This window comes from Emericellopsis cladophorae, assembly GCF_022114955.1.
Source record: "Emericellopsis cladophorae strain MUM 19.33 chromosome Unknown NODE_5_length_938552_cov_118_678949, whole genome shotgun sequence".
Lineage (NCBI taxonomy): Eukaryota > Fungi > Ascomycota > Sordariomycetes > Hypocreales > Bionectriaceae > Emericellopsis > Emericellopsis cladophorae.
Window position 1 is genome coordinate 264937 of NW_026250930.1, and position 18298 is coordinate 283234.

The window sequence follows — 18298 nt, forward strand, 5'->3', positions numbered from 1 at the left end:
GCAACCTAATGTCCTGGTATCTCACGCGGTACGATGTTCCCGGCCCCAAACCTCATTCGCACTGCGCTTGCCTTTGGTCTCTGGCACCCTCCAGAAAATGAATACTGCAGACAGAGCTGCTAGTCCCGCGAAGATAAAGTACACGTGGCCATCCCCATGGGTCGCATTCTTGAGCTGGGTGTTGACGATTGGGAAGAGGAGTGTGACCACGAATGTCGCGATCCAGTTGGAAGCCAAGCACCAGCTCTGTGTAGCACCAACCGCCTCTGTGTCCACGAGTTCGGCTGCCAAAATGAAGGGGACTGGGCCGAGTCCAACAGCAAAGAACGCCACAAAGAACAACACAGATACAGCCGAAAGCCACTTGACGCGATAGATGATGGAGACAGCCAGGACAAGCGAACTGCTGCCCTGTCCGATAGTTGATATCAGTAGACAAGACTTGCGGCCAATGCGATCTGGTAGGGGCGAGCACGCCACAGTGGTCACCAGATTCGCTGCCGATATGATGATCGTGAGGAGTGCCGCGTGGATCGGTAGCAGGCCTGTGAGTAGGGATACCGAATACATAATGATCGAGTTGATGCCACAAAACTGCTGGGCTGCCATAACGCCGACCACCGCGATAATGGCGGGCCGAGAACGACGATCCTTGGCCACATCGAGGAATCCAATATGCGCAGGCGAGCTTAAGAGGGCCGAAGCCCGGCTGTCGTTGTCTGTCGTCGCAAGGAGCCGGTCCTGCTCGTCCGGATCACTATTGTCGACATTCCATTCCCGGGTCTCCGAGCTGAGGTCCACATCCTTACCGCGGATCTTCTTGAGCACCACATGAGCTCGCGCTCCTTTTCCATTCAAAGCGAGCCAGGCCGGCGTCTCTGGCATAAAAAAGCAGCCAAGACCTTGCGAAAGGCCCAGCGCTCCACCCACGCCGAGGATGATCCTCCACCATCCGTCCGAGCTCAGAAAGTACCCCAGACTCTGAGCGACGAGGATGCCGATGTTGATAGACACTTGCGTCATGACGCCGAAGAAGCCACGTTGCGCTGGAGGTGCGACTTCGCTAATGTATAGGGGGACGACAACGGTCGCGGCGCCTGCTCCAATCCCAGAAATGACCCGTCCAATGCAGAGGACCCAGACAGCCGGCGCCAGCGCTTCGATGGTCGAGCCAATCGCGTAGACTCCAGCCGTCAATATCAATGTTGGCCGTCGACCTCGACGCGAAGACAGAGGCCCTGAGTAGAGTGCCCCGATCAAGCCTCCGAGGGTGAAGATGGAGGTGACGACACCAAAAACCGCCTTTGACATGGGTATGCAGTTGGCAGGGTCGTTGGGCTTATTAGGATCCCCAAAGATGGATTTCCTTCTGCAAGTCATGACATCTTCGGGAGCATTCAGCTCGGCCTGTGTAGGATTAGCATGCGGTCACGGTGTCGCAGGGTCAGGACCTGGACGATACGCACCAAGTGATAGCCGTATTGAAGTGTGCCCACTGTCGCGGTGGCGATGAGAAACAGCAGATAAAGCGTGACGCCTTCGGTGGCTTTTCCGAAGCTGGCCATTGCGGCTGTATGCGCTGCGCTGTTGACAAACACTATTGACAATCGTGTGAAGGTGATGAAGATGAGACACGTGGAGATGGTTGTGGGGGATGGACGGTAGCCTGGTCGGAGATCGTTGGTGAGGCCCAGGTGCAGCGACTGCCGCCAACCCAACCCACTCGCAGTGTTTACACCGGGACCCTTTTGGCCTATTATCGCAGTCGCCTCAAGTTGCGGGTCAAATGCTCCTCCCTCGCTGTTCTCAATGTTCTGTGAGACGTGGCGGGCAGGATACAGGATTTGCTGACGAAGGAAAGCACCACAAATCGGCGCGTGTCATCATGTCCTTCGGCGCACTTTTTCGTACAGCTGACCTCTTGCTCAACCACCCTGTAGCTCTCACAGGGCCCAACGCAATACGGGCATCGTGGTTGTCCATATTCCGTAATCGTTGGGAAACGTTTGAATCGTAGTGCTGTGATTTCGACAGCAGGAGGGCTACGCGAATATCTTTACACAATTGCGCACGCGACCTTTTTCGCACAAGACAAGCGGAAGACGTGCGGCAGTCAGAGGGAGGATGAATCACGTAGGGTGAATAAAACCGAGAGGGCAAAGCCGTTCCCCACGCCAACCTCGCTACCTGGTAATTGATACATAAGTTACTAATTACACCTCGCGATCTTTAGCTTCCGTCAGCTTTGCGTCTTCTTCCCTACCTCCTTCCTGAGTTGACGACTCAAAAGCAGACGTCTCGCCCAGAACGTTGTGCTCTGGACGTCCTGGTTCGAGCAGCACCGCAAATGTCGTCGCCGGCACTGTGATGCCAAACATGGCGAACACGATGGCGAGGTTCACCATGGGCATGACCTTGGCGGCACCGATGCCAAAGGCCAGACAGGAGCCGACGGAATTAAAGGAGCAGACAATCCCCGCAGTCAGGGTCAGGGTCTCGAGGTCGTCGAAGAAGGTGCCGATGATTCAGTAGACCAACATGTGGTACGACTCGTTCATGAAGCGCATGATCACCATGCAGGCGAAGCCGCGTCCAAAGCCGGGCGGATCCCAGTCGATAGTGACCGACGGGGTCGTGTTGGCGTACTCATGTTCGTTGCCCACCTGCCACGCGAAGACGGACATCATGATGACCGAGAAGAATCCCCAGGTGATCTTGGCGAGCTGAGGCCGGCTCCAGATTTTGAGATCGAAGAAGCAGCCCCAGAAGATTTCTGCCACGGAGGCTGCGATGCCTGGAGTCAGGGATGCCAAGGTACGAGCTAGAGCTGAGAAGTACCTCGTCTGGTAGATGCCCAGGTACGTCGAGTTCCGGTTGAAGCCTATCAGAACAGGGACCAGGAGGTGCATGTGCTTTCCTCTTGAGCAGCTTCCACATCTTCGTCACTTCTCCCAGGGTGGCCTTCTTCTTGGTGGGACCCTCGACCTTGGACCGGTCGGGTCGGATCACCTTGGAAGGGGGCGAGATGAGGAAGGCCAGAGGTAGGCCGAGACACTGCAAGGAAATGAGAACGAGATATGAGATATATCGTGTATGAAACCTTGCCCCGCTTGTCATCGTTGGCGTTGAAGAGCGAGCTGCATCGAGGCCCCGACAAACTGGCCAAGCTCTCGCAGACCGAGCCAGATAGCAGCTTGGCGTGGTGAGCATTGGACTCGGGAACTTTCCAGAGATGGTTCACTTACTGAACTTGCCACGATCTTTCACGGCCCCATAGCCCAGTGCGATGGCACCCTCAGATCCCCACAGAGCAGACGCGCCGAGACCACAAGTGGCCGCTCCGAGCAGGACAAACCATTCGACTTCGTAATGGTTGTTGATATGTAGGTCTGCCGAATAAGGCGCGCAGCCCAGAGTTCCGACGATGAGGACGTTCTTGACGCCAAATTTGTTCGTCAGCAGCGCGAAGATGGCACAGCCAAAGGCCATGATCCCCAAAGGTCAACGAATTGGCACCATTGGCGAGGTAGGACTCTTACTAGACGCATACACCAATGCCTTGTGACTGTTAGCCAAAGGGGAAATCCACAGACAGGAGCATGTTTCCTACTGTTTAGCGCATTCCAAACACCCGATCGGGTGAACGAGAAACGCGATGAGTCCAGCGACGAGGACATTGAACAAGGGCCTCCTGTACCACCTCGTAAGGCGATGGTGTGATGAAAGTCACCTTGCGCAGTCTGCGCTGGGGACTCTTTGTATGTCGCTATTTCCACACTCTCTACTTCTCGTCCAATGACATGGTTTCTTCTCCCTGGATCGGCGTCCGAGAGGCATCACCGACAGCTTCAGTGGACCCTGACGTGGAGCCCGGTCCGGTGTCACGGCGATGTCGTGATTGATACGGTGAATCTCACAAGGTAGGCATTTATACGCTTCGGCAAAACGGGTGGACAGTCACTCACGCAGACCGCTGCGTTGCATGTATAGGGATCTAGAGACTAGCACCATCTTGTCTGCTGCTCCAAATGCCGGAGGTTCTCTGACCATTTCGGCTTGCAGATGTAGGATCGAACGAGTGCGAAAGGGATCACGACATTAAGACTCCATACCAGGCTACTAACGTACTTCACTTGGCGAGCCGAATCATAAAAGAAATTGAGACTTGGCAGATGAACCAATATCCTCGTGCGAATGACCAAATGGACCACCAGGCAACTAGGCAACTATCGCGACGGAGAAGACAGTAGACCAACGAACACTTCTCGGCACCACCATCGTGGACGAATGTGGCGGCTACATATCTAGACTTAGAGACTGGTCCGCTTGGAGGATCAAGGACCGCGTCCTTGCCCCAACCCTTCACTGAAATAGCCGCCTCTCTCAGGACCGACTGCTCCGATGAGAGGTACTGTGACGGAGCGAGGATCGTGGGGTTGTCCACTTTGATTTCGATTTCTCAAGGCCGACAAGCGTCCAGCCGCAGCAGCATAAGACAATATCTCTAGACCCTTGGCCTGGGGCGACACCATGGATTCCTACAAGGCGATGACTGGTAGAGCTCTCAGTAGACGGGGGATCTAGATTGCATGCCCCTTGAGTGACAAGACGAGCGTCTTTACAATGTGTCCTGAGCATTGACGCAACTCTGCCTGTATGGCGAGGGTTGCAAGAGAGTACCAACACTGCTAGTCCAGGTGAGCTGTTGTTTTTCTCTGCAACAAGCCTAAGATCTGCGTACATCCTCGTTCGCGCGCAACATCCAAGTCTCCCTCCACAATCTCATGACCAGCGTCAAGCAGGAATTCCACAATCCGAATGTGCTCCTCATGTATGGCTCGCCTCAAGATCGACTCTCCCCCAGCATCCTTGACCGTGATGTCGGCGCCACACTCCTCGACAAGGAGTTTGACAGTTTCAAATGATTGGAAGAAACCGGACCGAACTGCACTTGCAAGGTAGGGCTCTTCCCTTCCATCCACGCCCAGATTGACATGCCCACCCTTGGCGAGAACCATTCGCACAAAATCTGCCCGCCTTGTCGCCATAGCGTATGAGACTGCACAGTCAGACCAACAGTCCGTGGCGCGAGGTTCAGCACCGGCATCGAGTAGCATCTCGACCACTCTTGCGTCCCCCAACTGGCCCGCCTTGCACGCGTACATGAGAGGCGTCAAGCCGTCCGCGTCCCTGGCGTCCACGTCTGCCCCGGCTTCGATCAGCTTCTGTGCCCTCTGCGTCATGGTAGCGCGCGCAGAAGTCACGTGGAGGGGCTTCACTGGGCCGGGTGGATTCACATTTGCGCCTCTGGCCATGAGTACATCAAACAAAGTCGCATCGTCAAAAGCGCTCGCGTAGAATAGCGCGGTTACGCCATCACTATCAACCGTCTCCACGTCGGCACCGTAGCTGAGCAGTAGCTGGGAGGCTCCGCGCAGACCCTGTGACACGGCAAGAACAAACGCAGAAGTGGCCAGGCGACGACGAGCCTCTCCACTCTCGGAGTACGACAGGAACTTTTTCAGCGTGACCATGTCCCCTCTCTCGACGACGAGCCGGAAGGGCGTTTGCGAGCCGGCACCTTTGGAGGGATCGGCGCCAGCTTGTAAGAGGTACTCCACCACAGGCTGTCTGTCGTCCATTACAGCCCAGAAGAGCGGCGTCTCCAGCTCTGGGTGAGGTGTATAATCAGGAGGAAGCTTGTAGTCCTCCACCAACATCCTGACGAGGTCTAGATGCCCGGCACTGGCAGCCTCGAGGAGCGACTTGCCCGTTTTTTGGATAGTGCTTGCCTCTCGTGGAGAAACAACACGATCAAGAACAAGCTTGGCGCAATCAATTCGGTTGTTGCGAATGGCCCAGAGAAGTGCCTCGCAGCAGCTGCCGTCGCTCGATCCTCCTCTGGCTATCCAGTAGTCCAAGAAAATGGCCAGTACAGCAATATAGTCGCCAGTGCCAGGTGGCATCCCGTCCCGGGAAACGTCCAATGTTGTGTCGAAATGTGCCGAGTCCATAACGGCCTCATGGCCTCCTGCAGCAATGATCGTCCGTACGCATTCAGGGTGCCCATTTCGTGCGGCCATGGCAAGAGGCGTAAGACGAAGAAGGGATTCGCCTCCAGGCAATGAACCCGCGCAGAACTTGTTTACATCCGCGCCTCGGCGAATAAGCAGATTGAGCAACGCCACCTGGTTGAACTCGGCAGCGAGAGCCAAAGGCGAGCGACACATCGCATCGGCTTCCTCAGCGTTGATATCACTGCCGTTATCGAGAGAGAGCGAGGCTGTGGATAATTGGCCCTTCCTGGCAGCCCAATGCAGAGCCCTACTTCCTTGCGCGCCATCCAGGCGATACATCACCCTGTTCGCAGCGGAGTAGGCCCAGCGGCAGGCTTGCGCGAAGCTGTTCATAGATGATATCGATGGGGCAAGGCACCAGCTGATTTCCTCGAGGAGCTCGGAGGGAAGCTTGTTGAACGGCGACGCCATGGTCTTTACTAGGAATTTTTTAAAAAAAAAGTAAGAGATTGAGATGCTTGAAATCAAGGTAGAAAAGTATCAAAGGTAAAGTATAGTTTGAGTATTAGGCTATGGTTGAGATGGGCCCAAAGAGGTTGCCTAATGCGTATTGCGGCTGCCTGCACGTGTATATCTTACATGTACCTTAGGCATAAGACTACCTCAATAGTCTCGCCCGAAGATCCTTGTTGCGCAAATCCATATCTTGCGGGCCTGAGGTGTGGCCGCTTTAACCTAAGCAGAGGGTGAGCAAGGTGAAACGGGTGAAAGGGCCCTGCTCATGCCAGTGTATAATAGTGACTGACGCGAAATGGACATACTGTGCTGTTATGTAACCCCGGCACAGACCCCAGATCCAGGCCTCGGAGGATGTGGGTCTTTATCCGGAGTAACCAGGCTTTTTTCTTCTTTCGTTTTGGTATTATATTATAAGTAAAAGCGGTTCCGTCCGCTCCGTCAAAAGCAGCATGAGGTCTATGAAAAGCGGTGGTATCAAATAACTGTCTAACGCAAGAATTGCTCGATACTAGCGATTGCGGAAGGCAACGTACAGTTAACTACCTTGGAAGTAGAGATGTTACAACTGAGACCTGCCTGTGCGAACGCTGTCGCCGCTGCTGCCATGCATTGTATTGCTTGGTCAACAGTTGCAACTGCTTCCTCCCAGTGACGATAGGCCGAAGTTCCTCAAACCTCCGATTCTAAAACCCCCAACGTTCGAGATTCAACGCCCCATGTCCAGTATGCAAGTTATCAGGCCCACACGACCTCTTGTCACCTTCAGTGAAATCTCGTCTTTCCATGAGGCACTTCCGTGGAGTGTCCTCAAGAGCTTGCCTCATCTGCCAGATAACGAAGCTCTCCCACTCAACCAGACCTGTTCCGAGAGTCGGGCTTTGAATGAAGTCAAGTTCAGCCACTCAACTATAAGAATACTCATCATCTAGTTCCTGCCCTTCCACAGTCTCGAACGTTGAGTCTGCTCCTTGAAATTGGAAGTTTGTTGCCATGCGTACTGAATAGAGTCATGCACGAACCTGACCAATTGGTTCTCATGACCTGCGCCAGCCCAGGAAGATCACCCCAATGGCGGTGTAGCGACCAGCACGCGAATGACCTCTATGATCAAGTCTTGTTCCTCGTGGTCTCGATAAGGAATGTTTCTTGCGACGCTAAGAAACGCCTCCCAGGTGCTCCCGAACTTGTTCGTCGGCTGTTGCCTCAGAAAGCGACTGGAATGCAGATTGGAAGATGATGATGGCTTCCTCGTCGTCTTCTGATGATAGGGTGTAGTCCAGGAAATACTGCAGATTGAACTTACCGTTAGCCATCGTGTGGACGTGGCTCGCTGGTGATAAGTGAATCGGCGTCACAAGTCCGGGCTTATAATCGCCGAAAAATATAGGAAAGTTTGAGCGGAGGGATGCTGAATGATTGCTGAGCGAGGCTTATGGGAGTGTTAACGTTGGTATTGGAATTGGAGGGAATATAAAGAATCCGTGAGGTGAGAGAAGATGGCGTTTGGAAACTTGGCGGTGGTGCGTTAAGCGCGCGCGTATGGTAGGTAGATGATACTGGGTCCTTCCCATGGCATACTTCCTACTTGCTATTCCTCGCTATGTCCATCGAATCTCCCCTGGCGCCCTGGTGCGCCTCTTTCTCTCCGGAGGAGGCCCTCCTTCTCGCGGAGCTGTCTCTCCTATCCTCTCACGCGAGTTAGACGGGGTGTGCCTTGGTGTGCCGAGCCGGCCACCACCACCATTCTCCTTGTTGCTTCCTCCGCTGTCACTTCGTACCACCACGGGCGCTTCCCGCAGTGCCTCTAGCCCGGGGAGCCTGCTCGAACTTGCTATGACCGGCGTGGACGTCCGAGGCAGACGACTGCCTTTGCTGGCGCTCGCGTCAACAACACCATTCACCCGCCTCGGAATGCCAGTGGCACCATCCCGGCTCCTTGGGCGATACATGGAGCTCTCCCTTTCCAGCGCCGCTGACCTTCGTGGGCTTGCCCCAACTTCAACATAGGCGTTGTTGCTGAAGCTTGCCCTGCTTCTGTGCGTCGGTGTTTGCGGAACGGAGGTGGATGCGTGGAACCCAGGGGGCGTGTAGCTCGTGTTCCTCCTAGTAGCAGAGCGACGCGACGACCCCGAGGTCGGAGGCGGTGGTGCGTTCTCGTGGATCATCATCAACATGGCTGAGTTGCCCCCGCCAATGTGTGACCGTACCAGTTCCGACGCCAGATTGCGAACAAGGACAGCAGAGTCAGATTCCGCCAGTGTCTGGATGGACTCCATGAGCGACCGGATCTGCGCAGTGTTCAGCGTCCTAGTGCCGTCACCACTGCCTATTGTTGGCTCGCTCGCGTCCATGATGGTTCGCACAAGTCGAAGCAGATTGAGTCTAATGACAGCTTTCTTGTGGCCCAGCCGTTGGGCGATGCCTGCAAACATTTCTGGCCGCGCCAGTGACCCAGCAATCGAGGGGCTCAGTCGCAAGAGTTTGAGAAGAGGCTCGAGCAGGTTCGAATCAAATGCGTTGAGCTTGTTAGTGTTGAAGCAGCTGACAATGGCCTTTGTCAAGTCGCCATCGAGCAGTCGCGTCTCGACATTGGCGGTTTCCTCCTGCAGCCATATCAAGATGGCGTCTAATGCCGTAACTTGCCAGTACTGGTCCGTCAACAACGACACGTAAAACGCCAAGCCATTGTTCTGCCACAAGTACCGGCGGCCTTTGGACCCGGAGTGTGCCATGTCGCACAAGATGGGCAGGGCGAACTCTTTGGGTGGCCGGTCCGTCTTCAAGATACGCATTAGAAGTGGAATGATGCCGCCCACCGCAGCATCCTCCTGACGCTCCTTGTTCAGGCGGCATAGATTGAACATTGTGTTCAACACCTGGTTTGAGATCTCACGGAAATGTAGTTGGTCTCTCTTCATGCTGTAGCTCAACAGATCAATGAGGAACTCAATCGCATCGGCCGAATGCAGCGCTTGCAGGGTCGCCGACAGCATTGATAGGTTCTTGATGAACTTGAGCATCGTTATCTGATGCATGGGTGTCATTCGTCGTAGGTCTTTGAGGACACTTTTCAGGACCTGCCGATCAGCCACTACTTCTTTGACATAGTTTTCAGCCTGGCTGAAAAGGTAGAAGATATTGACAATGCGGCCTTCGATGAGCTCGTCAAGCTCATCCTCGCCCTCTTCGTCGAGCACACGATGCAGCACCAGTGCGAGAGGATATAGAATCTTGCTCCGCGAAAAGATCCTGCAGAAGTCGTTCTTGGGCGTAGGTCCTTGTAGCTCGAACACGCTCCAGATGCCGTTGACTCCGATCAACACAAGGTCTCGCGCGCCGTCATAGTCTTCATCGAGGAACTCGACCAAAACATTCAAGCCTCCCGCGGACACAAACATTTGCAAAGTCAGTGTGGATGTCTGGTACATCTGGCGAACAAAGGCCGCCGCCTCGATGCGGATCTCGTTCGAGTACTGCCGAGCCGCGAACTTTGTGATGATGGGGATGCCACCGACGAAACAGAGGTTCTCCTGGATTTCCACATCATCAAGAATGATGGCGTTGACCACCTTGAGCAACTGCAGAATCATATACTGCCTGCTCTTGACCGTGCAAGGTTCAAGGATCTCCAGAATGGGCAGCAGGCCATGAGCGCTGAGAATTAGATTCTTGACCTCAACATTCTCCCACAACAACATTAACTGTGCAAAGTCAGCGAAAGCCATGTTACTGTTTGGCTCTGACTCACCAAGTCTTCAGACAGTTCTGACAGTCTATCCTCACCCTCGGTGATCTTCAATTCACGCACGAGCGCTTCCACCTTTTCGGCCAGCCTCGCTTGTCTGTCTCGCGCAATGTTGGCGTCAAGGTCCATTTCGTCCCAACCTGGATCCATTGAGGCGAAAGGGTCGTCCTCGTCGTCGTCGTCGCCAAGCCACGAGTTGCTCGATATTTTCGACATGAGCATGAAGCCGTTGTCTTCCGACCCACGTTCGCTCTCTTCCTTCTCTAGCTGGTTACTAGCCGGGCCAAAAACATCTGAGAAGTCTTCATCGTCGTCTTCAGCAAACTTTTGTATTTCTATCGAAGAGCGGGCCCGGCGCATGGGTCGGTCAGGCAGAACGGACGGTCGCGATGTTGCCTTCTTCCTGAGACTTCCACTGTCGGGCACCTGCATAGATCTTGGCAAGCTTGTGAGATCTGATGGGTGGAACAACCTAGGTGCGTCGGTCTGGCGACTGCTCTTCTTGGCAGCCTGATTTGGCTGACGATCGAATACACTGTCATCGCCCACAAAGAGGTCCGAATAGTCTTCGACGCTCTGCTCTCTGTAGAACAGATCTGGTCTGGAAGGCAGTTCGAATTTATTGTGGTGTGATTTGGGTGGTGACTTATGTTGATGGGGGGAAGAAACAGCGCTCATGACTGGTTTGCCAACTCTCGATTTCGAGCGTGAGTGCTTCTTCGGTGAAGTAGACGAAGTTCTCTCCGTTCGGCGTGGCGTGGGCCTGATAGTCCGGTCCAGCGAGTCGAAGTCCTGTACGTGACCTGGCCCTTTGATCGTCATGAGTTCGCCCTCCAAATCATCGTCGTAGCTCGTAGTATCATGTCGGCTGTCGTTGAAACAAGCGAATGACTTGAGCTTGTCACTTGACAGCAGCCCGCCAAAATTGTCCTGCCCCTTGAGTTGCGGCAGTTGCAAGGCACTGGGGGAGATTGCCGTTGCAAAATCGTTATCCCAATTGTCGTCGCCGGCGATCTCAGGAGTCATGAAAGCTTCAGCGCCAAACTTGGGCTTGGCCAGCGACAAGTGTCCTTTTGCTGGAGTTCCTCCCGCGTAGCGCGCAACACCAGCGTGCTCGGAGCCTGAACTTGCACGCAAGTTTGATTCCGATGATTCCAGGGCCTTGTTCCACTGCTTCACCTCTTCCACGGCTTGCGTGAATCCATCGGGCGCTTTGGAGACTGGCACATCGGCCCGCCGACATCCCACAATCCAGGCGTGTTTGAGGAGTTTTCGTGCTGATACGCGGAGATTAGGGTCTTTTTGAAAGCATTGCATGAGAAAGTCACGAGCGGCCTGTTGAAATTAGAGAGGATCGTATCAGATGATGAAATTTACTCACAGCGGATATTCCCTCTGGTAGCGGCGGATGGTCGTCGTTGACAATCGCGAACAGTGCAGGCATAGCAGCGAGGTTGTGATAAGGGGGGCGGCCTTGGAGCAGCTCGATGACGGTACAGCCTACACTCCAGATATCGGAAGCTGAACTTGCCCCAGAGAGCTGTATAATCTCAGGCGCCATCCAGTATGGTGTGCCCACCACCTGTGCTTCCTTGTCTTGACCACTCGCAAGCGTACTAGTCGAAACACCAAAGTCCGCCAGCTTCACAGTGCCATCCTTGGTCGTGAGGATGTTGGCACCCTTTATATCGCGGTGGATGACACCCTGATCGTGCAGGTACTGCAGCCCCTTGAGTACCTGTGTCATATAGACGCCCACAAGGTTCTCCGGGAATTTGCCGTATGATTTGCATATTGAGTGAAGTGATCCGTTCTCGCAGTACTCAAGGATAATGTTCAGGCACTCGGCCGTTTTGACGAACCCAATGTACTTGACAATGTTGTCATGCTAATTGGTTAGCTGTAGATATTCACCAAGGACTCAAGAGTACCCACCAGAAGGTTCTTGAGAAGATCGATCTCGCTTTCAATCATGCGCAACTCGCTCTTAGGTAGGTCCGTGAGTTTGATTTGCTTCACAGCAACAGCCTCTCCAGTGCCCCAATTGAACGCCTTGTAGACGGAGCCAAAGGCGCCTTTGCCCAGACACTCTCCCAATCGCTGTCCAACGTCAGCTCTACCTTCAGACGGCGGTGTATCCTCATGGGGGAAGCATTGAACGTACGTAGTCCTTCAGTCCGGGATCTTGCACTGCCAAACTTTCCCTCCCCTTTTCTTTGCGTGAAGGTGTTCCGGGAACCATTCCACTGGCCCCATCCCTCGTTGCGACTACTCTTCCTCCACCTTGTTGGTGATACTGCCTCGAATCTGACGGCATATCCTTCTCTGGCACCTCAGCGCTCGCGCTACCTTCGCTGGAGGATTTCTATCTTCGCAACAAGGAAGGCGTCAGGATGGATCGTAATCGTCGGGCTGAGGGCGCGATCGCAACGGCAGACGACGCGGCTTTGTGTCGTCGAAGGGGGCTGGAGGGTCGTGGCATTCCCAAGGTTGCTCAGAGGTAGGTGCCTCGTTCGATGAGGCTAGGATCGCATTCGTGTTCGTGGGGACGAGGCTGCCGTAAGCTGTGGCCGAGAACAGCTCGAGTCGTCCGTCACATTCGACTAACTTGGCGGTGCGGCACTGCTATGTGGGATAGATCCCGGCGAACGATAACCAAGGAAGGCGTGCAAACTTGATAATTATTCCGTGACGAAGCTGGCAGAAGTTATGAATGTCATACTAGCCTAACTAATCTTAGTGGCTTGCCAATGTTGATGTTGACAAAGACAGCCAGACAGACATGCATACATGCACCTGCGATGGGCTGCGATGGCGCAGCCGCCAAGCGCCTTGCCCCGGCGCGCCTCTCACTGTTAACCCCCACTATACGATCGTCTCGATGGCGCTAACGTCAGGCACGTTTTGCCTGATAGTCTAGTCGGGACGCGCATTTTGTCTCGAATGCAAGGCGATCACTGGCCTGTCAAGTGCGTTCGAAGGGATGCCTAATGAGAAATGGATGTGTGAGTGTGACCGTTTGTTTCTGACCCGAGCATAGCGCCAGTTACCAGAAGGGAGCTGCGAGGTGTGGCGTGTAAGGCGGCTAGTTACAGCATCATTCAATTTATAGGAGCAACCCAAGCCGATGATCACAGTGTAACAAGGCCGCGGGAAGCCACCCATTTTCCTCTGGGAGGTGACCATGCTGCTGGTACGTCGTACACCGCCTCGAGCAAAAGGTAATCTCTTTTAATGCATGGTGTGCTGGTACTGCGTTGCGTGGTTGTGCAACTTGCCTGGCAAACGTCCAGTCATCCTCAGTTCTGGTCGAAATTCCCAACGCCTAATCTTCAGCGCTCGATCTTTACTCATTTAACCTCAACGCGAACGACGCTACATGTATTTCTTGCACTTAAAAACTCACATCTCAAGTGGCTTGTCCAGCTCCATTCCTCGAGTTCCAAAACTGCACGAATATCGACACAACGTTATCCGGTGGTACTTGCGAAGCCCCTGGTAACCGGCTTAGCAACATGTGCATATCCATAAATTCGGTAAAGGCCGACACCACCTCAGCTCGGGTGCCTCGCGTTGGGTGGTTGTCCAAGTAGTCAGACAGTTGCGAGAACAGTTGAGGATATCTTCCGCCCGAGGGGCGAGACTGTAGGCCTGTCCATTCGCCAATCACAGCATCCATCTGTTCCCAAGAGCCTGCCGTTCTTGTTGTCTCTTCTTGGTTCGACCGTGGCCGGGACGGCTCATCTTCCGCATCCGATTCACAGGGCCCGTCTTGTATAGCCCCATGGTGTTCAGATTGTGATGTGTTTGACGACGACGCAGCCACGGCGCTCTGCGTTGCCGAGTTGGATACGAATGAGGTGCTCGCGCTCGGGGGCTGTGGATCAGGGGTCAGTGTCGTGAGAAGTGTGTCCCAATGTCCAGGACTGGGGCTCCGCGTCCGGTCACCGAGGCCATTGTAATCTTCGCCCCTTGATGGACGCCCAATGCCACGGGGTATGGTACCTCGAATCGCCCAGATAGGAGGAGGAGGCAGGTCCAAGTAGTAGGGACCTGCAAAGGATCCGCCGTGATCACGGGTCTCTAATCGTGGGCCCCCGTCGGCTTGGCCATGTAGAAGCATCCACGTCCGCTGTTCGAGGTCTTGCTGAGATTGGCAAAAGTCTCGCGAAGCCCAATTGCGCCCAAATAGCCTAGTCAACTCAAGCTTCAACACACCTCGTTGACGTATGTCTTCTGGCGTCAACTGTTCCCATGAGACTTCGAACTTGTTCTGTATATACTCGGCGAGCTCGCGTAGCAAAGCTTGATCGCGGCTCGCTCGAGGACCACGACGTATTTCACGGATAGGTTCATATCGGTTGGACCGCCTGCCTGCTCCGTGGACCCGATCATCGTCCAGGTTGTCGGAGAGAAAACGGGTCAATCCTGCTGCGTTCACTTCGACAGGTCCAGTGCGCCTATTGATTCTCCTGCGGAGCTCACTGCGAATCTCGCCCCGTGAGACTCCTCTGGTTCTGGCTGTGGATTTGCGCAATGAGGTTCTCGGCGGCAAGTCAGATTCGACGGGGGCAACAAAGAATCTGATCAACGGCATTAGTACAAATCGCGCAGACGTATACTTTGAGGACTCACGGTAGACCCATGCTGATCACGTCTGAAGCGGAGCAGCGAGCAACGAAACGAGTGTGGTCCAGATCAATGCAAGTTGCAGTGCGTAGGTGTGGTCGACGGCGCGTTCAGTCGCGTTGACACAGTATTTGTCGCCAGGCTGGTGACGTCGCGGGACCAATTGCGAAAAGATCGGTTCGCGACACGTTGTAAAACCTCGATGCGCGACAGCGATGCGACTTGAATTCCTGATGCGCGATCACGCGATAACAAATCGTGGAGCGCGGGATGACGGTTGATGCGATGCGCTTCGAGGTGCACTATCCGTACGGCGTATCGCGACGCGAATCTAAAAAATGGAGATGGCAGGGTGAGAATGCCTGGGGCCAGGCTGCACTCGTTCATCCTGGTCGTGAGCTGCTCAGATCAGCTAGTGCTAGACTAATGTGGCTTTCTGGCTGGGGACGGCCATAGATCCCAACGAAGGCTTCTAGAATAAAGAGAGCAAAAGAAAATGTAAAGATAGGCTTAAACAGTGTTATAGTCTTAAAGGTTCGCGTTTGCGCTTGTGGACCATCTCTAACGCAAAGAAGGACACCATCCTATCGTTGATCAAGGTACTTCTCTATCTTGAAGCATCAGCAAGAGTTGACGCCGCACGCAACGTGCCAAGCAAGCATCGGACAGTGGCTGAAATCCACCCCGTCAGCCACTCTATCTGTGGCTGGGTTCTCAAGTTTCGACAAGGCACTTTCTCATGTCATGTTATTATTTCATTGGCGAAAAAGCGAGTCTAGATATCATCAACTCGACCCAGCGCCTTTGCCGCCATTACCTGGCCATAAGAACCCAATGTCGGACGCGTGCACGTCAGCGCTACCGACTTGGCCTTGATTCATCAACGTCATCCGCGACTAGGAGCATGCCTCGCCATGACTAAACCTCACCATGTAGCAACCGCCCTGAGCACCGCCCGAGCCCTCATCAAACCGAAGGAGGAGGCGCTTTACGCCACCCGAGATATCAGACTTGGTCTTGAACGAATAGCTCGTGTCATCAAACCGACCCAGACGTGGAAAGGCGTTCACGTGGGAGGAACTAACGGCAAGGGGTCGATCTGTGGCTATCTCTCCGCGCTTTTCACAGTTGCTGGGGTTGGCCATGGGCAGTACACATCACCAGCTTTCCCCGACAAGCGTCACTCCGTCGTGATCAACGGCCGTTACGTCCGGCCAGAGGACTATGAAAACGCAGCTCGAAGAGTCGAGAAAGACTATCGAGCTGTGTCGATAGGCTGGCGGCTCAGCTCAAGTCAAGACGCCGGATCTCTTTCGCCCTTTGAGTTGGAGACTGCAACCGCATTCAACCTCTTCAACAGCCATGGCGTCCCCTACGGAATTGTCGAGGTTGGAATGGGTGGGGCGACCGATGCCACAAACGCCATGCGGCGCAAGTCTCTGACTATCATCTCCAAGATTGGCTTGGATCATCAAGACTATCTTGGCAACACTATTGAAGAGATTGCCAAGGTAAAAGCTGGAATCATGCGACCAGCGGTGCCTTGCGTCGTGGATGGTACGAATGAGCCAGCTGTGCTCGCGGTGCTAAAGGAGCATGCCGAGGGCGTGGGAGCACCCATGTGGGTGACACAAGAGGAGTCGAGTTTCTTGCAAAAGCTAGATCAGGATAGATGGCAACTGCAGCCTTACCAGAAGCACAATTTGCTGTGCGCCATGGTAGGCTTCCGCCATCTTTTTCCGCATCTGGACATCGACATCAACAGAATGCTGGAGATGGTCCCTCAGCTTCCTGGTCGACTGGAATGGGTCGGCATTTCTGATTTGACCAAGAATCGATACAACCAACCAGTCTTGGTAGACGCGGCGCACAACGCACTGGGTATCAAGGCCCTGGCCGACTTCACCAAAGAGAAATTACGGCAAGACGGGCGACCGATCACCTGGGTAATTGGGTTCTCGACAAGCGGCTCGAAGCCAATACCAGAGATGCTGGATATGCTGGTCGAACCTCATGACAACGTCGCCTTCGTCGAGTTTCAACAAGGACCCAACCAGCCTCCCAGTATGCCGGCACCGCTGGGGCGAGATTTACTGGCCAAGGTGTTGGCAGGAGCGGAAGAACAGCTGTATGATGGGGAGCCCGACGTTGGCAGTGCCATGCAATGGGCCGCGGACAAAGCAGGCGATGGTCACATCGTCCTCACTGGCAGCCTATATCTGGTTCGTGATCTATATAAACTTGAGGGAATCTCTAGAGCATCCGAGGCCGGCATTGCCTGGCCGAGCCGAAGAGAGTTGTGGAATCTCAGTAAGCGCTGGCGAGAGCAGCCCCTCACGAAAGGAGAATACGAGCAGTTCCGGCGTGCCAGGACCGCTTGGCAGACTTCACGCGAACTTAAAGCTCTGGAGGGGAATGGGCCTCGCCCACAGGCTACAGGTCCTGAGTCTAATGACACAGCAACATCAGCGCAAGTCAACGATGTCACTCGGCTCGACCCGTCTCTGCAAGCTGCTACGGATGGCAAAGCGCCACCCAAGGAAGACATCGAAGAGATCAAGCGTCTGCGCGAAAGCGAGGACTTTCACCTCCGACAACAAGAAGCGTACGAGGACTTTATCCGCAGTGCCGAGGAAGACCTAGAATGGGAATCGAAGACACCGACGCCGGATGCTGCGTTCATTCGTCAACTGAAAGACGACCTGACCCTATTCCGCTCACGCGAGAACCATCACCGCAAGGCCTTGGACTCCATTGCCGAGAAGATAATTGCCCACCCAGCTGCCCAGCGCGTTGTAGCACTGACCCATTTCGAGGTCTACGGTCGACCCTTGACATACCATGTCTCGAACTTTGAGGACAAGCCTCGTGTCGACCGCGCAAAGCGCATTGCCGAGCGAGCGGCACGGCGCCAGGCATACAGGGACCATGCGATCGCCGAGAAGCAGGCCAAGAAGGATGCAAGGTTGGCGAAAAGTGGCGCAGATCCCCGGCTTTCGGCAGGCGACGGCGCAGGCGAGGAGGAACCGATTGAAGAGGATTTCTGGGGGCGGCCTGTGAATCTTTTGGAGCAAGGGCCGCGGCCATACAATCGAGCCAGGTTTTTCAAGATCGGCAATACTAGAAAGCCATTGGAGTGAGAAAGGCTGTAATATACCACCTGGGTGTATGCTTGGCTTGTAGGCTAGGATGCATTGCCTAGCGTGAGTTGGCTCAACCATCATCATAGTGTATTTCTAAATAGACGACATGATACGACTGAAGCAACGGTAACACGGGCGAGAGACTCCCTGATTGGTCGATCTGATACATGGAATACATTGGAATTTAAAAAATTAGCTTTTCCAAGCACTTCAACGATGCCTCCTACACAACTCATCATCGTTTG

General features: G+C 54.3%; 4 protein-coding genes across 4 annotated transcripts; 1 reads left to right on the top strand and 3 right to left on the bottom strand.

Annotated features, from left to right (window-relative positions):
- Positions 1-21: 21 nt before the first annotated feature.
- Positions 22-3489, bottom strand: J7T54_004631 (uncharacterized protein; the record flags this gene model as incomplete). Its single annotated transcript, XM_051503305.1, has 6 exons — positions 22-1407; positions 1467-1847; positions 1948-2054; positions 2264-2495; positions 2574-2881; positions 3246-3489. 6 exons carry the CDS (start codon positions 3487-3489, stop codon positions 22-24), a joined length of 2658 nt encoding a protein of 885 aa, XP_051364941.1.
- A 1199-nt stretch (positions 3490-4688) lies between these two features.
- Positions 4689-6488, bottom strand: J7T54_004632 (uncharacterized protein; the record flags this gene model as incomplete). The annotated part of the gene is made up of 1 exon (XM_051503306.1): positions 4689-6488. One exon carries the CDS (start codon positions 6486-6488, stop codon positions 4689-4691), a length of 1800 nt encoding a protein of 599 aa, XP_051364942.1.
- A 1646-nt stretch (positions 6489-8134) lies between these two features.
- Positions 8135-12523, bottom strand: J7T54_004633 (septation protein H; the record flags this gene model as incomplete). The annotated part of the gene is made up of 5 exons (XM_051503307.1): positions 8135-10237; positions 10285-11616; positions 11663-12169; positions 12217-12381; positions 12446-12523. The coding sequence occupies 5 exons, from the start codon at positions 12521-12523 to the stop codon at positions 8135-8137; spliced, it is 4185 nt and encodes a 1394-aa protein (XP_051364943.1).
- A 3301-nt stretch (positions 12524-15824) lies between these two features.
- On the top strand, positions 15825-18050 carry J7T54_004634 (dihydrofolate synthase; the record flags this gene model as incomplete). Its single annotated transcript, XM_051503309.1, has 1 exon — positions 15825-18050. The coding sequence occupies one exon, from the start codon at positions 15825-15827 to the stop codon at positions 18048-18050; it is 2226 nt and encodes a 741-aa protein (XP_051364944.1).
- Between the last annotated feature and the right edge of the window lie 248 nt (positions 18051-18298).